Raw genomic sequence first — 16,741 nt, 5'->3', positions numbered from 1 at the left:
CTTGGTGACCACTGTCTTAGAGGTATGGCTCTTAATCAGGGAGGATTGCAATTCATTTTCAGCTCACATTTAATTATATTGGGTTTAGCATAAGCAACCACACTTCTACTTTCCTCTTTATTTAATCAGGACACTACAGAAGGCCATGATCATTTTAATTCATTATTTTCAAATCATTTCTATATTTTAATCTATTAGGTAATTTGGGATCATAGCATCAACGACTGTTATGGGGTCTATAGGTTCTTATAACTTCAGAGAGAAGCAACTTGAGTTCATGAACAAAGTCAAGAACATCCTGATTAGTGAGGAATAAAAATGTCTCCTAAGTTCCTAGGAAGCCTCTAAGATAGTGTTTTTCATCCTTTTTTTTTTTTTTTTTTTATAAACTACCCCCTTAAAAAAAAAAAAAAAAGTACCCCAAGTACCTACAGTTTTCAGACACACATTTTTTTCTACCATTGCAACATGTTTGTTTAAACAACTTAATCATAGCCAGGCTGCTGATGACATTTTTGGGTGTAAAAATTACAAAAATAATAAAGTGCTGTAAAATTTAAAACAAATTCAGTTTTCTTCAAATTTCAGGTATTGATGTGCCCCTCAGACTTCTCTCAAGTCATACCACTGGTTGAGAAACACTTCTCTAAGAGATAAAGATTAATAGAAAATATAGTCCTTTCAGGAAGCCATGCTGTACTCATGGCCTGAGGCAAAGCAAGATGGCAGTTGTGGATGGAATATCAACTCAGGTATTTCCAACAGTTTCCTTCTGGTCTCAACCAGAAGTCTCTACCAGAGGTCTCCTGAAAGCAAACCTGCTTTGTTTGCTTGGTAGTCATTTCAATATAGACTAGAGATGGTAAGTAGCAGTTAACTGGCTAATTGAGCAATTGATAGAATTTACATTGACTACTCAACTAGTCGATAAGGAAGGGCAGCATCAGTGCTCACTCCCAGCTCATGCTGGGTCTCAACACAACTTCCTACTGCCACTTTGCATTTTTAAAGGGAAGACAGCAGGAGAGGATGCTGGCTGCTTCCCTGCTCCTGGGCCTCAGCACAACACCCTCCCCCCCCCCCCCCACTCACTACCGCTCTGCATTTTTAAAGGGAAGCTGGTGCGAGTGCTGAAACGGGATTCAGCCAATGTCCTCTCCTGCCAACTTCCCTTTAAAAATGCAAAGTGGGGGAGGGGGGAGAGTTGTGTGCTGAGACCCAAGAACAAAGATTCAGACAGCACCCGCTCCTGCCAGCTGCCCTCTCCTGCCAGAGTGGGGGGGGGAAAATGAGTGAGTAGTCGATAGTGCTACCCGATAAGCTACTCCTCTACACCCTTAAAACAGAGACCTGAGAGGTTCTGTACATCTTACAAAACTGACTGGATACTTGGTGCTGCCTTGTTTAGTCAGAACTCACACAGTTTGCAAAGAACTTTTTAAAAAATAAACTTTCTTTTGTTTGGCTTTTCCATATTTCAGAGGAAAAAACAAACAAACAAGACACAGGCGGTGTCAGACAAGATTTTACCATTTCTTCACCAAAGTCGTAGGAAATATGGTAATATCCATGATGATACCACAGGCCTCCAGCAGTGCAAGGCAACACCATTCTATGTACTCTGATCCTCTTTCAAAAGAGAGGAAGTGAATTGACATTTGCATCCCAAAACCTTATTCCTGTCCCAAGAGGGAGCACACTGGGAGAGATATCTCTTCCCCTAGAACAATGTAGTAAGATGAGGGCCCGAAACAAACATTGACCTAAACAGCAATGGTAAAGACTTTGCTAATATAAAACAGAATTAAGCTGTGAGCATGAGGCAGGCCCTGCTCACAGAAGCTGGCAAGAACAGGGCTGATGTTACGGAAACACACATACCTGCTAAGCACAGGCTGTAAGCACATTCCAGAGGTCATGAAGGACACCTCATTGAGAAACATCTTGGTACCAACACACACCAAAGATAACAAGAACATACAAAACCAGATTTAGGACAGGGTCTAAACTGACAGCATGATAGATAGTGACAGAACTATGTACAAGGTAAGGGGTGGATCTAATGTCAGAAGACGGCAACCTGATATGTCAGGAGTGAAGTGTAATTTGTTTGCACCTGTGTCTAAAAGTGTACACTCAAAGAATTGTTGTCTAGTCAAGGGGGTAATATTAGATCAATAGTTTTGAGTGAGGTATTCCATTGTCACAAGCAATGTTCCCACTAAGCTTTTCCATCCATGTGTAGAATAAATTTTATGTGCACCAACACATGTGCAGATGTGCACCAGCAATAGAAATACATGCTGATGGCTCTAGGCATTGCGGGCGCTCTGCTAATCAGCTAAGAAGCATCTGTATCTCTCCTGAGTGTCCACACAAGTGCTCAGCTTACAGGCACTGGTCATGAGGTACATATGAGTAGTGGCTCTGGGGCAAGTCTATTCGTTGACAACTATTACTGTACTTTGCTTGGCAATAAACCTGGCCTGGTGCCTTCGATCCTTATCTGATTTTGTGATCTTTGGGGGCTCTCTCTAATAGACAGGAGAAACACACACACACACACACACACACACAAGTTAGAATATAAGAACAGCCATACTAGGTCGGACCAAAGGTCCATCTAGCCCGGTATCCTGTCTGCCGAGACTGGCCAATACCAGATCCCCTAGAAGGAGGGATCACAACAGGTAATCCTCCCGTGATCCCTCTCCTGTCACCCACCTCCAGAGAAACAGAAGCTAGGGACACCATTCCTACCCATCCTAACAGCCATTGATGGATCTAACCTCCATGAATCTATCTAGCTCTTTTTTGAGCCCTGTTGAAGTCGTAGTCTTCACCACATCCTCTGGCAAGGAGTTCCATAGGTTGACTGAGCTGAGTGAAGAAAAACTTCCTTTTGTTTTTGTTAAACCTGCTACCTATTAATCAGGGTTTAGCACTGACTGAGTAGAAAACCTGCTAGGAACCCATCAGTAATGCTTGACTGACAACAAATACTGTCTAGGAGTTGGTTCAAAGTATTGTACACTTGTTTTTACTGTCTTTTGATCCAAGTTTATATTAGGGATGTGAAAGTGTAACCATTTACATCAGTTAATGTGCAGGGTTACACACAGACCCTCACCCATGCTGTTGCCTCTATATGATTTTCAGTGGTTACACGATTACATAATTAGATGCATTAACATCCCTAGTTTATACATGAAATTGAAAACCTTTTACAAACAGGTGCCCCACTCTTTTGGTTGAGGAAGAGAGCTTATGTGCTTTAATAGAGCCATAACCGTTAGTAAAGCAGACAAAGTATTTACCATCTACACTGAGATCATCTCCTGTTAGGAACCGTAAACTTCACTCTCAATGAACTAGGCAAGTGGCGTTCTATCCATTTTGGAGACAGGGGAAAAGTCGGGTATAGGCAAGAACGTTTTCCTATGCTTGAATAGGATGGGGAGCATTCTAGTTAAACTCCTGGCTACAGTTTGCAGTTGAGGCACCCAGGCAGCTAACCAGCCTTAAAGCGTCACAATCCTGAATGAAGCTCCTCTGCACTGACTGCGAAGTCATGGTTATGACTGTCCCCAATCCTGATCACACACCGGGAGATTTTTCTCATGTGAAGAAGCCCAGAAAGGCTGAGTGATTAGCCCCCGATCGCACAGCAGGTGGGGGCCCAAAGCAGGAGAGCACTCAGGCCCTCGACCCCACCCACCGATGGCTCGAAGGTAACAGGCACAGGTTGGATGCCTGGGGCGCTGTCCTGCCCCCACTAAGCGGGACGCGAGCGCTTGCCATTGTTTTCAAGGGAGCCAGGAGTGCCCCCTCCGGGAGGAGTTGGGGCTCGGCGGGGCCTGCCCCGAAGCCGTGCCCAGGTGGGAGGGGAAGAGGCTGGTACTCACTGTGCGGGTCGCTCTTCTCTCGGACTCCGTCCACTCTGCCGTCCGGGTTGATGCGGAGGAAGAAGCCCCCGTTTTTGCAGTACAGTCGCTTGGGGTCCTTGAAGTGCCCCGGCGGGAAGGTGCCGCTGCCCCCGTCGTCGGGCAGCGTGGTGATGCTCCCCGCCGCCATCCGCCCCGCCGCGGGGTCCCGGGCCGGGGAGACCCCCTGGTGCCCGGCCCCCCTGCCGCGGCCGCCCAGCCTCGCCCCCTGCCGGCTTCGCCCTTCGCCGCGCCCGCCCAGCCTCGCCCCTGCCGGTGGGGGCCCGGCCCCTCCTCTCCGAGCCCGACGCCCCGGCCCTGCCGCCTCCGCGCGGGAAGCGGCTCCCGGCTGCCCGGCGGGGCTGAGGGTGCTGCGCAACGCCCGGGCGCCGCGAGCCCGTGGGCCGGCCAAGGTGCGGGAACGAGCGTCGCCCGGCTGTCGCGGCGGGCCAGAGGCAAGCGCCGCTCTCAGCCACTTGTTTGTGCGCCTCGGCTTCCCGCTGCTGCTCCGCCCCCTGCCCGGCGCTGGGGGCTCGCTGGGCCGCTCCGCTGCCTGGCCGGGGGGACTGGGAGCCTCCTGCTGCGCCTGCTGGAGAAACTGGCAGCCGAGCCGGAGGAGCGGTTCCCTCCCCATCCACCCTGCCCGGCCCTGCCTCCCCTGGCCGCACAGCCAGCCTCCTGTCTGCCTCCCCGCCCGCTCCCTCGCCTGGAGTGCGCAGGGAAAGTCCCCTTCCCGACCCTCTGCCGGCTGCAGGGCAACAGCATCCGCGCGCTTTCACAAACTGGTCGTAGACAGAGCGAGTCTGGGGCAGCTGGCGCCGCAGAAAGGAGCCAGCTGGGGCGGTGTCACTTTTTAGGCACTATACCAACCCTTTTTTCATTTGCTCTTCTGGAGGGGGGTTTGTAGACGACGGTTAAGGGGGGGTATTAAAGCTAGTGGGGGCGTGAGGAAGATCTTCATTTCACACCCTAGGACCTGCACTTCGGGGCAGGAATAAATTGAATCGTCTCTGCTCCAGTGCCAGGAAAACAGCAACTCCCACCTCCCAGTCTAAATTGCCTAGTAGGGATGTTAAATTTCAAACAATCAGCTAAACCAGTACTAAAGCAAAAGTCTATCAACTACTGGATTAGTAGATAAGGGGAGGGGAGTGCTTGTTATCCTAGTGATAGAAATGTAGCCGTGTTAGTCGGGGGTAGTTGAAGCAAAATGCAGGACAATGTAGCACTTTAAAGACTAACAAGATGGTTTATTAGATGATGAGCTTTCGTGGGCCAGACCCACTTCCTCAGATAAAGCTCATCATCTAATAAACCATCTTGTTAGTCTTTAAAGTGCTACATTGTCCTGCATTCTGTTATCCTAGCTGCCTCTTGTTCTTACTAGATTTAAAAGGCAAAAGAGCAGCCCCTTTCCTTCCACCGCCTGTTGACAGGCCTGTCAGTAACACACAAATGGATTATTTTTAAATCAAATTTTAAAGCAAGGCCCTCTAGACTCTCACATGGTAAATTAAAAAATTGACAGTATATACCTGGACTTGGAAAAATGTTTGTAAAATGGATTTGTTATCACTTGAATGGCTCTTTCACAGGTTCAATGTTCTGCTAATAGGTCAGGCAGGCTGTGTTATTTTTTAGTTAACTAGATCCTCTCCGGAAGAAGCAGAGCCACATAACAGGGATAGGAAGAGGCAGGTGGATCCACATTAAGAGCCAGGCTCCGTCTACCTACATTGTAGCCTTCTTCTGGAAAAGTTTATGCAAATGAAGCTTGTGTAGAATAGCGCCATGCTTCATTTCCATATTTAGTTAGCTGTTTTTGCGCAAGAGGCTTTTGCGCAAAAAGGAGCTGTGTAGACAGCTCCTTTTTGCGCAGAACCCCCCTCTTGCGCAAGCCGTTCTTCATTTTTTCCAGGGAAAAGGCTCCTGCGCAAGAGGGGGTTTTTGGACAGAAGGGTTTTTTGCACAGAAAGGAGCTAGGTAGACAGCTCCTTTCTGCGCAAAAGCCTATTGCGCAAAAAGGGCTGCTCGTTAATTATGCAAATGAAGCATGGCAATATTCCACTCCATGCTTCATTTGCATAAGCTTTTCTGGAAGAAGGCTACAGTGTAGACGTAGCCCACTGTTGCCCCAGATTTTCAAGTGTCCTACACAACTCTACAGTCTAGGTATGGGTAAAGATGACTCTGCTGAAAGACACAATATTTCCTCTTCACTGGTGTGTGCATATCCAAGAATAAAAAGGCCAAATATTTCTCCTTTTGGGAATCAAGAAAGAGCAAAAATGTATACAAGATTTACAAGTAATAGGAATCTTTCCTTTGTGCAAAGCTGAATGATGAAAACTGTATGGCGGAAGAAAAGGAACAGACAAGTAAATCTTAGAGGAGCATTAGTTATGACTTATTGTGTTAGTAGAAGTGGCCCAACCTTAGAGTGTTTGCTAAATCCTCTCCTCCACTATTTCTGAAGAGCACAGTAAACAGTCAGAAAACACAGAATAAAACACTCTTCCTGTTATCAGTCTGCACCAGCAGGAAATATTGCCAGAAGATGACCCACAATTTGTTCCACTTGATCCACAGATCTGGGCTGCCAGAAGGGATCCTCATAACACAATATTCCTCTCTGTCAGGACATTATAAACCAAGTTCATACCTCAAGGAAAAAACATTTGATAGCTATGCAAACATATATTCGTTACCTTTCCAGGAAAATGAGGGCTAAGGGACAATTGTTCTACCCCAATTCAACAAATAAGGCAGTCAGACAAATGGTTGACTACTTTCAACAAAAATACTATATTTATGTTTAAAAAGTGATTTTCTCCCACCCCAGCAATGCCAAACTACAAGCCTCTCCATCACTGCTACTCAATACCAAACAATGTCCAGTTTGATATTGTATTAAAATCTATTGCAAATATAGCTGCCTCTTGACAGTTATATAATTCTAGTAAGACGAATAGCCAAATCACTTACTTTAATGTGCACATAAATCAGTGTCATGCATTGCATTAGCTTTTCGTTTTAGACAAGGACCACCCCAAACCAAGCATCTAGAATTGGTGGTACAATTCCCATTGCTCCTCCATATTGGATTTATCTGTCAATGTGATAGAAGTAATTCTTTCTGTATTATCTAACTATACAACAATTGCCATGTGCTTGTATTTTAAATATTGCATGTATAAACATAACATCTACAATATTTGATTTTATAAATATCATAAGTACAACTGTTCAAGCCTGTGGGGCTGTGGCCAAGTCTTGTTGGTTTCTTGGAGAGGAGCGCAAAACATTTTCTCTATGTAATTTATACAACTGTCAACTTCTGTCCAAAGGCCAGAGTCTGGAGACAGCCAAAATGTGATTTTTCCCTAATACTGTCCAGTCAATGACCTCATGCCTGACCTGGAATAGTCACCCTACAAGGGTGTAAGAAGTTTCATCTTCTTGATTGCTTGGACCACCTAGTTCTTGTTCTCTTCCTAAGCAGAAACTATGTGCTATTACACAAGAGCTAGTATTAAGTTAATAGTTAAGATAAAATCGAAGTGAACAATTTGTTACTACAGCTGTGAACAAGAGGGTGTGTAGGAAGAAGTTGTCCACTCTGGCACTCTTAAACAGCCCTTTGATTACGGAACATGATCCTTTCAGTAAAGATCTCTGAAAAAGCTAACCTGGACATTGTTATTTTCATGACAATCCATTGCTAATTATAAAGATTTACTTATCTCACATGTATTGTGCAGCAAGGAACAAAAATCTATGAACCTTGGTTCCTTTTCCTTACACAAATTTGGAATTCCATATAAAGTTCCCATCACTAAGAGATAACAGCAGACTATCTAATTTGGTTGGTTTCTCCTTCCCTGATGAGACTTTAGAACACTTTTTCTTCCTATATCAACTCAACTAAGTCACTATTGTGACAAAAGTACATGTCACTGAAGCCAATGACGTCAGGGCATTCAATTACAGAAATAATTAATTAAACTAGGAAAAACAAAGCCTTATCAACAAGATGGCGGACAGGTACGAGGGAGTACCTTTCCTTTTTGAACCAGCCCAATTAACACATTCCAATAGCACATTTGTCTTGGCCTGGCGCATGGGGTGATAGAAAGTTCACTTTGGCCTACGTGCAAAGACAAAAAGCTGAAATGGTTTCTGTTATACAAGATGGCTTCTAGCTAAACATAAAATAGCTTCTACAGAGCTGAATTCGGGGACAATCCCCGGAATTTGCCCCTTTAGAGTATTACAGTTAGGCACAAAAAACATTAAGGTCACAAAACCCAGGCATTCAAAAGCTGTAAAATACCAGTGTTCCTGTTGCCTGGGTATAAACTTAATTTGGCCCCTTGTGTATTTGCATTATGACCACATATTTTTCTGTATTGTCTCCCTGCCTCTTTTTGTGCTCATGCTAGATGGTGCTTAAAGAGCGGCTATTCAATATTTTGTGTTCTCTCTGTTCAGTACATAACCCTTAGCCTTGTATACTGTGCACTACTCAAACCCTGCTCTAAGGACAGAAATTCAGTTGCCTTACATGTTTTACCCTGGTCTTCACAAAGACTAATGAATTTATTTTCACAAACTTCCCTGCAAGATGAAAGAGTATTTGCTCCAATTTACAGAGTGGGAATGGCGGCACAGAGAAATTATAGTCAAAAGCATCCATTGATCTTGGATGCCCAATTTGGTGGTCCTAGTACCAGAGTTTTCAGAGTACAAAGCATTCTGTAGTAACTTACATGCTCAAAGCACAGCCCCCATTGACTTTCAGCCATGAGCGCTCAGCATTTTGGTGCTGAAGACAGACGGTCGGGCAGGGTCGGCAACCTTTTCAAATCGAAGAGCCAAACTACATCAAAATTCAGAACAAGTGGTCGACAAGAGCTGTATAAGAATGCCCATTTGCAGGACTGAAATATACAACTTAATATTATTGATAATCAACATGGTGATTAATAATAGCATAAATGCAACTACTCAGACTTTAATAGGACTTCTGCTGCAGTATCTTTTCACACATTTCTTGAAGTTCACATCATGATGGGTCAAATCCAGCTTCGTGCATGCATTCAGGGTGTCGTCTGTCAATCTCATGGCCAGGGGCTGGAGATGTAGGGGTGTAGGAGTCTGGGTTGCTGTGTATGAGGGGCTCAGGGCAGGGACTGGGTTATGTGGAAAGTACACGAGGCAGGACAGTGTGTTGGGGAGGAGGGGAGAGGACAGTATGAGGAGCGGGGGCTGGATTACCTTACCTGGCTGAGCTGTTGCACTCAGGCAGCAGCGGCTGGACGAGAGGCGGGGCCAGGATTGCTGCAGCTGGATCATGGCCTCCCCTCCTATCTGTGTCACAGCAGAGGGGACAGTGCGCCACCAGCTCTTCCTGCGGCCAGATGGGGGATGGACAGGGGCCTGCCTGAGGATCAGGGCCAGGGACTGGATGCTGACCGATTGGGGCCTTCTTGGCCAGGCTGCCACGGGAGCAGCTCTACTACAGCCCCAGCCCAAGCTTCCAGCTGCAGTCAAGGTGGGAGCAGCCGGGCTGCCTCTGTGTGCCAGAGTTGGAGCAAGGTCACGGTGCAGTCCCAGAGCAAGCTGCCTGCCCTGGGAGCAGCCAGGCACCCACCACCAGCTTCCTACAGCTCCAGCCCAGGGTGGTGGGTGGGAGCGGCAGAAGCAGCACCATGGCCTGGGTAGTGCTAAGAACTGATGCCCTCAGCCCAGTCTCTTCTCTGGTGTGAAGCCATTCTCCCCCTCCCTTGCCCTGGCACCAATGGTAGCTGATAGCCCCACTGGGTGCAGAGACAGGCTGCGATGGGGAGGGGCAGTCTGGCCAAGAGAGAGGGTGCAGGAGCTGGCTGTGGTCTTGGTGTGTGTGTGAGGGAGGAGGGAGCAGATAGGAATATGGGGTCTGGGCATGAAAGGGTTTGGGGAGCACTGCTTCCCTATGCTCCATTGAGTGCAATTTGGAAAGCAGTGTGTGCGTGTGCTCTGCTGTTCTCCTGGGGGCTCTCCATCCCCCCAGCAGGAAGATAGCACTGGTACTCCAGCCTCTGTGAAGGGAAAGAGGTGGGCAGACTCAAACCCACAATCCCAGGCATTGGAAACTGATGCTTTATCCATTAGTCATCCTCTTCTATACCATTGGTGCCGACTTTATTAGCTATTAGCCAGGGGATAGAAATGGTGTCCCTGGCCTCTGTTTGTCAGAGGCTGTAGAGGGATGGCACAAGACAAATGGCTTGATCATTGTCTTCGGTCCACCCCCTCTGGGGCACCTGGTGCTGGCCACTGTCAGCAGACAGGCTACATGGACCTTTGGTCTGACCCAGTACTGCCATTCTTATGTTCTTATGACTTGGCCAGTTTAATCGTGGTCTTCATGGGAGCTCTCATCATTGCTCTGATACCAGCCTGTTGCTCACTCTTAAAAGCACCGCTCAGGTTTTAGCCAAGCGGCACCAGTTATGAACAAACCGTTAAAGCCATCAGAGGCAATGCCACACAGCAAGGAAACCAGCTCAGACATGTTGCTGCTGTTTTATTGAGTGTTCTTTCCTTGTTTACAAGCACAGAGCAGTGGGCACTGGGGCTGCTCCAGGCAGGAGCTCTCCAGTGACTGCAGCAGGATGTCAACCAGCTCCTGAGGTGCCTGTGAGGAACAGGGGTCCGGTGAGGTTTGCAGCCACAGTGCATGGGCCTGACACACACATGGGGGCAGGGCCAGGCTCAGCCCACAGGGCCCTGGTGCTGGGGGGTTCAGACTCTACTTCACTTCATCTGCATCAGAATTTCTAACATGGGTAAGGAGAATCATCATAGCAACCAGCACAGGCAGGTTGGACCTTGCCTCCTATGGCAGCCACTGCCTACCTCAGACTCTTCTGATCCCCCTAGTCACTGCCAGGACATTTCAACCCCCACTTCTCCTCAGGGGAACCACGGGAGATGACCCACACCCAGCTCCCAAAGTGCATTGGGGCCCGTCCTCACCTCCCACACTGAGCCATAGAGGAAGAGGACTTGGGGCTGTGGCCACCGCTATTTATCATTCAGGCACTTCAATGGGTACCACTCCTTCTCACCAGCAACTAATAAAAGGTAATTCCCAGGATGCATGACAGTTTGACACCAGCCACCAGTACTTGTGCAGTCTGGCCTGGGAGGAGTGGGGAATGAGGAGGGGTGGGGTTACATTGGGCCAATGAGGCCCAAACTAGGCGTATGGGGTCCACTTGGGGGCTAGATGCGGATTGGCCAAGGCCAGCCCGAGATAACAGGTCCAGCTCTGCACCCCTCTAGAATGGGCTCAGAGGGGTTGAGATGACCCCAGAAGCAGGGCCTTGGTCTGGAAACAGCCTGGGTTGAATGTAGGGTTGAGCCAAGCCTGGCTGAGTCAGACAGCTCACTTGGGACCAGTGGGAGCTTGCTCCGATTTACCAATTCCAAACCCAGTGATCATTGCCCTCTTGCCTCTAAGCAGAGGCACTTACCCTGCCTGCTTTGTGTAAAACTGGTGAAATGCCAGCTCTAAGAGGCTGGGAAATATGCATTTTTCCATTTTAATAGGCATGAGGTTCAGGATTATGACAACTAAATCAAGAGCTGCATTAATCCCAAATACTGAACTGCACAGTATTACACCGTTCAGAATTCTGCTTCCTTGATATTCTCCCAAAGGCATTTTCCCATTTTCCAGTGAAATCACCTCATCTCTGTGGTCAGTTGCCATTATGCTATCAGCTTACACACAGGTCTAGGAATTCTCTGAAGAATGTCCATGACCAAAACTTTATGTGGCTGCTAACAGGTGTAACCTTGTTTTTGTATGACTATAAAGCACCACACACACACCTAAATAAACATGAAAACAGTAAAGTTTTATCTACTCACTGTTTTTTGTCTTCCCCTCCACTTCTACCTCTTCTACTTTCCCTTATTTATTCTTGGATCTGGACTTACTATACTCCAATAATCTGAAGAAGTGGTTTTTGCCCACAAAAGCTCATGATACCATACATGTTTTGTTAGTCTTTAAAGTGCTACTAGACAATTTGTTGTTTTTTTAGTCAAGTTGTGTTTTGCCTTCTCTTGCTAATCTCCATCAGCAGTTGTACATGTTATAAGATTCTACTAAATTTGGCCTCTACTTACAGGTCATTTTTACATGGACATCAAAATATTTATTTTGCCTGTGATGGGAAAACACCAGCAATAGCCAGTCCATGCATTTTTCCCTGACTTAATGACTTTCCTATTTTACTCAAGTTTTCTATCTATCTTTTAAAAAAAATAGCACTGAAGAGATTTGATCCATTACTTGTGTTCATAAAAATAAAAAAAAGATTTGTAATGTCTAGATAGGGTCTCAACTTAGGAAAACAAACTGTTATAAGAGGTTGCTAAGTGTAAGTGACTTGCCCGCCGTCACGTAGGAGCTCTACAGCAAGGCTGACAATACTTTTCAAGGCAGCATTCAACTGCTTTAACCACAAGACCATTCTTTTCTCTTTTCTCTTTTCTCTTACTGCAGTCCCCTGCCTCATTCATTACATGTCTTTCAACTTCTGTAAAGCAATGGTATTACAGATAGTCCCATATCTGACACCCCGCAGTGCTGTCTGATTCCGTGTACAGAATGGATATGCATTGAATAATAAAGGATACTATCAATGTATACATACAAGGAGAGGCTACATTAAGACAGCACAGGAAACCTTCATCCTAATTCTTCCTAGCTCTTGAATGTTTCCCTTTCACAAATGTATTGCTTGTTTAACCTAGTTTTTATATGCCATTTAGGTTTTAATGAAAACCCAACTGAAAAACCCAGAAATTCCATCATGTTGTGTCATACTGACATTCACAGGGGTCATTTGCAGGGTTGGAGCTTTAGACCCACAACACAGCCTACCATCACTTGAGTCCGTGGCATAAATGATACCAGGATATTGCCCTCTCTGATCCTGGACTATGGTGGGAGTTTGGGAGTGGAGGGGGAGAGAACGGGAGGAGACATTTGCCAATGGTTTTGCAGTTATTTGTTGACAATGGAATGGTGAAACTCAAACCTTGGAAACTCTGGGCTTTGAAATAGAGCTTACTCTAGTGAATAGACTTCTTGATTTCTGCTTCCCACTACACTTGAGCCTGTATGTCCCATCCCTTCTAATTTGATCCCCTCCCTTCTCTGCCCAGCCATTCCCAGTCTCCTCCCCTCCCCTTCAAGCTCATTGTACCCAATGGCCTTGGCTAACCCATCCGTTCCCTTTTACAATCTGTCTCTACTTAGAGGGCATGTCTACACTAGGAAATTTTGGGAGTTTCCAAAATAAGCTTATTCTCCCAAGGAAAGCTGGAGTTATTTCAAAATAACCAGCCCCTTAATTCAAAATAACAGGCTTGGCAGTGTGATCATACTGCTTATTTCAAAATAAGGGGAGTTATAGTGAAATAACTCCCTAGTGAAGACCAGAGCTAAAAGAGGCTTCCTTAGTTGTACTCCCACCCTGATATCATTGTTCCTTAGTCATCTCCACTCCTACCTTACCTCACTGGTTCCTTGTCTCCTTGACCATCAGAGCCTAGTCTCTTGTACTGAGTCATCTGATGTCAATCCACTCTCCCTGCCTGCTCAAAACCCACTGGCTCCCAGTCCCTCCTATCCTCATTCCCTTACCCAATGCCCAATCCCTACTTTCTTTACTCAGCCAATCCACCTCTCTTCCCCCACTCCAGCCTGCAGTTCCAAACATATTCCTGGCCCCTTCCTACCTTCTTGCCCCAGTCTAGTTTTCCCAACCCCTTCCAGCTTTTATTCTATTTACATTCATAGAAGGTAGCCTCCCCTAAGTTTCCTGGGCACCAGCAGGGGGTCACAGACCTGGTTGCCAGCATCAGGTTTTTATTTTTGGTGGTGCCCAGAACAGATCAAAGAGCCGTCCTGTCCATACAACAATCTGGGGGAGCCCCTGTGCTTGGGGGGTGGGGGCAGGGTGGCCTGTGGCACTAACAAGAGCCCTTGGGCCAGAATCAGTGAGCAACCCAGCCCCATCCCACCCCACCCCACCCCTCCAGCTCCTAGTGTCAGGGGGTGGAGGGAGAGAAGCTGGAAAGAGGTAGGACAGAGGCTGGTGGGTTCGGGAGGGGCGAGTGTGAAGCATCAGAGAAGGGGGGCAGTGGGAGCCTCATGCAGGCTGTACTTTGAGAAACCGGTTTACTGGCCGTGCTGGTTCATTTATTTACCAGCAGCACAGCCATGGAGCCTCGAGGCTCCTATTGGCTCTGTTTTGCCATCTGCAGCCAAGGGGCCTCTTCGCTGCAAATGGCAAAACAGAGCCAATGGCAGCCACAAGGCTCCATGGCCGTAGCGCCGGTAAATAAACCGGCGCAGCCAGTTAACAGGTTTCTCAAAGTGGTTTTGTGGCCCACTGAGAAATACAGCTTTACACCCAGAGTAACTTATCAAGCAAGTTATTTATTGTGCAGAGCGAGGAAGTGGTAGTAAAAACAGTCTAAGAATTTGATAGACAAGATGCATCTTGGGATCTGTACACAGTTAGTACAAAAATGAACTGGGCCTTTTTACGCTTATGTTATGCCTGCACTAGTGTGTTCTGTGCAAATCCAACTTTGAAAGTTACATTAACTTGAGTCTTCTTGAAGTCTTCATATTTAATAAGGTAGTCATTCATTGATCCAATTTATGACCGTTGCCATCTGATCAATCATTTTAGAAGTCTGAGCTACTATTGAAGACTTCCTGGACTAATTATCGTAGATGGTGAATTTGAATGTCAATTTAGCCTACTAAGTAGTTTGGTATTTTCTCCCCTTCCGATATGGTATTCCAACAGAAAGAGAAAAGCAAACAAATAAGGATATTCACCTCACTGGTATTAGTCTTGGCTTATGACATCAGTGTGTAGGATGCACAAAAATGTAGGGATCCAAGTTAGTCACAATCACCATTTGTGTGGGCCTAAGTAACCAAGAAAGCAGGATAAAAAGTAGGATATACTGAGATGCTTTATACAAGAGGGCAATAGTTTGAGTTGGAGATTGAAACAACTCCCAGGGTTTTATTTCAATTTATCAGTATGTGTCTTTGCGAGGCAATTGCTGGGGCCAATTTCCCCAAATACAGCAATAGGTGGGAGAAGGGGGCAGGAGGTAGTGTAGATGTGGCCAGAATTAGTGGATTATGGTGCACTAGCCAAACTATGTCTGCATTAAACATTTCAAGCAGGGGGACAGACAGACTTTCTGAGCCCCTGGGCACGGTGGGGGTGGAGGAGGCATGCCTTGCTCTGTGTTCCCAGAAGGGGCAGTGCCTTGGGCAGAAGAGGCACAATTGGGATCAGCCAGCCCTCAGAACTGCCCAAAGCACACAGCATGGCACTCTGGTGGAGATTTAGAGGGCTCAGGCTGCTACCACATCTGCTTCCAAAAGCTCTGAGGCCTTTAAAAAAAAACAAAGAAAAACAAACCCCACAAAGCAGACCCTGGGATAATTGCTCCTTCTCCCACTGTTGGAAGGCCTCGGGCCAACATCTGTTTATATGTACTAATGCAAGGAACTTAATAAATTTTGAGCTTTGATTTAAAGGAGAAAATGATGAAACAGTTCATTTATCTTGCTTAGGAATTAATCCAATTTCTTCCTCAGTCCTTTGCAGCTGCCAGAGCCTCTGACCTGTGGAGATGGTCTAGTGTTACTGTTTAAGGCGAAGTTGAAAGAGAAGTGTAGAGCCAGCTGCTATGCAAATACCTCCATCACTCCCCCATACTCCCAAAGTGGAAGTATGAAGGTAACTTCATCCTCTTCTCTGAAGACTTGGTAAATGGTCTATGTAAGCCACAGTGTCAGGATATTAGACAAAAGGTGGATGAAGTACTCTTATTGGGCCATCTTCTATTGAAGAGAGAAATTTTATTACACCAATAAAAGAGACCAGACCTCCATGACCTTGTCTCTACATAGATTTCTTCAGCCATTTGGTAAATCACTACCAAGAAGGTCCAAACTGAACCCTCCACCATGGCCTCTGGGAGTCTCTTTCTGGATGTGATTCTTATGGAATGTAGGTTATTTCGTGTATGTAAAAGGTGCAGAAAATAGACAGCCCTCTAGAGCAGAGACTGAAATTTGTGTTTACAAAATTAGTATGGCTCAGGCAGCATCAGTGCAAGATTTTTTTTCATCCCTCTCCACTAATGTATTGCAGGTTGAACTGCTGTGTTTCAGAATCATCTGTCTTCATTAAAAATAGGATACAGAGTCCTGCACTAATACAGCAGCACTATTGAAAATTGCTGTGTTGGGACTATTACAGAATATTAAAAGGGACCACTCTGAAGAATGCAAAAAGGTAGTTCAATGTACTTTGAGTCTTTGGTCTCCCTACTGAGAATACTTGCAATCCAGTTTGTAACCATTAGAGTCATTACTGACAACTGAAATATTTGTATTTTCATGCTTACTTCAAAATATAAACATCTGGAACAATGAATAATTACAGATCTGTGTGGGAGGAAACAGTGGCATGCAACTACCCACACTAAAAGTAACCTTAATAAGCACTACAAAATCAGGGCTGTAACAATTCAAAATGGTGGCACCACTTTTTCCAACTAATATTTTAATTACATTTGTTCAAGAGTGATTCTGTATTTGTGAACTCTTAGCTAAGAATTCTTATTTTGGTAGGGGGTTTGGGGGCACTGGTAGATAGATTCTAGACACCTGGCAGAGCCAACCTCTCCCCCTTGAAGGACATCAAACTTCCATT

At 46.0% G+C, this 16,741-nt stretch overlaps 1 protein-coding gene and 1 long non-coding RNA gene across 2 annotated transcripts in view; one reads left to right on the top strand and one right to left on the bottom strand.

The window, feature by feature from the left end:
* Positions 1–4,714, bottom strand: part of FGF2 (fibroblast growth factor 2) — a 70,702-nt gene extending 65,988 nt beyond the window's left edge. Inside the window, exon 1 of the mRNA XM_075929859.1 lies at positions 3,906–4,714. Within this exon, the coding sequence (XP_075785974.1) occupies positions 3,906–4,557 (652 nt within the window). The 5' untranslated portion in view covers positions 4,558–4,714. The remainder of the gene's footprint in view (positions 1–3,905) is intronic.
* Positions 3,594–16,465, top strand: LOC112546218 (uncharacterized). Its single transcript, XR_003089861.2, has 3 exons — positions 3,594–3,731; positions 15,619–15,760; positions 16,178–16,465. It is a non-coding gene; the product is annotated as an uncharacterized LOC112546218 (long non-coding RNA).
* Positions 16,466–16,741: the final 276 nt, after the last annotated feature.

This window comes from Pelodiscus sinensis, chromosome 5 (assembly GCF_049634645.1).
Source record: "Pelodiscus sinensis isolate JC-2024 chromosome 5, ASM4963464v1, whole genome shotgun sequence".
NCBI classification, from domain to species: domain Eukaryota; kingdom Metazoa; phylum Chordata; order Testudines; family Trionychidae; genus Pelodiscus; species Pelodiscus sinensis.
The sequence above is the reverse complement of the archived record's forward strand: the minus strand, read 5'-3'. Positions and strand labels throughout refer to the sequence as shown.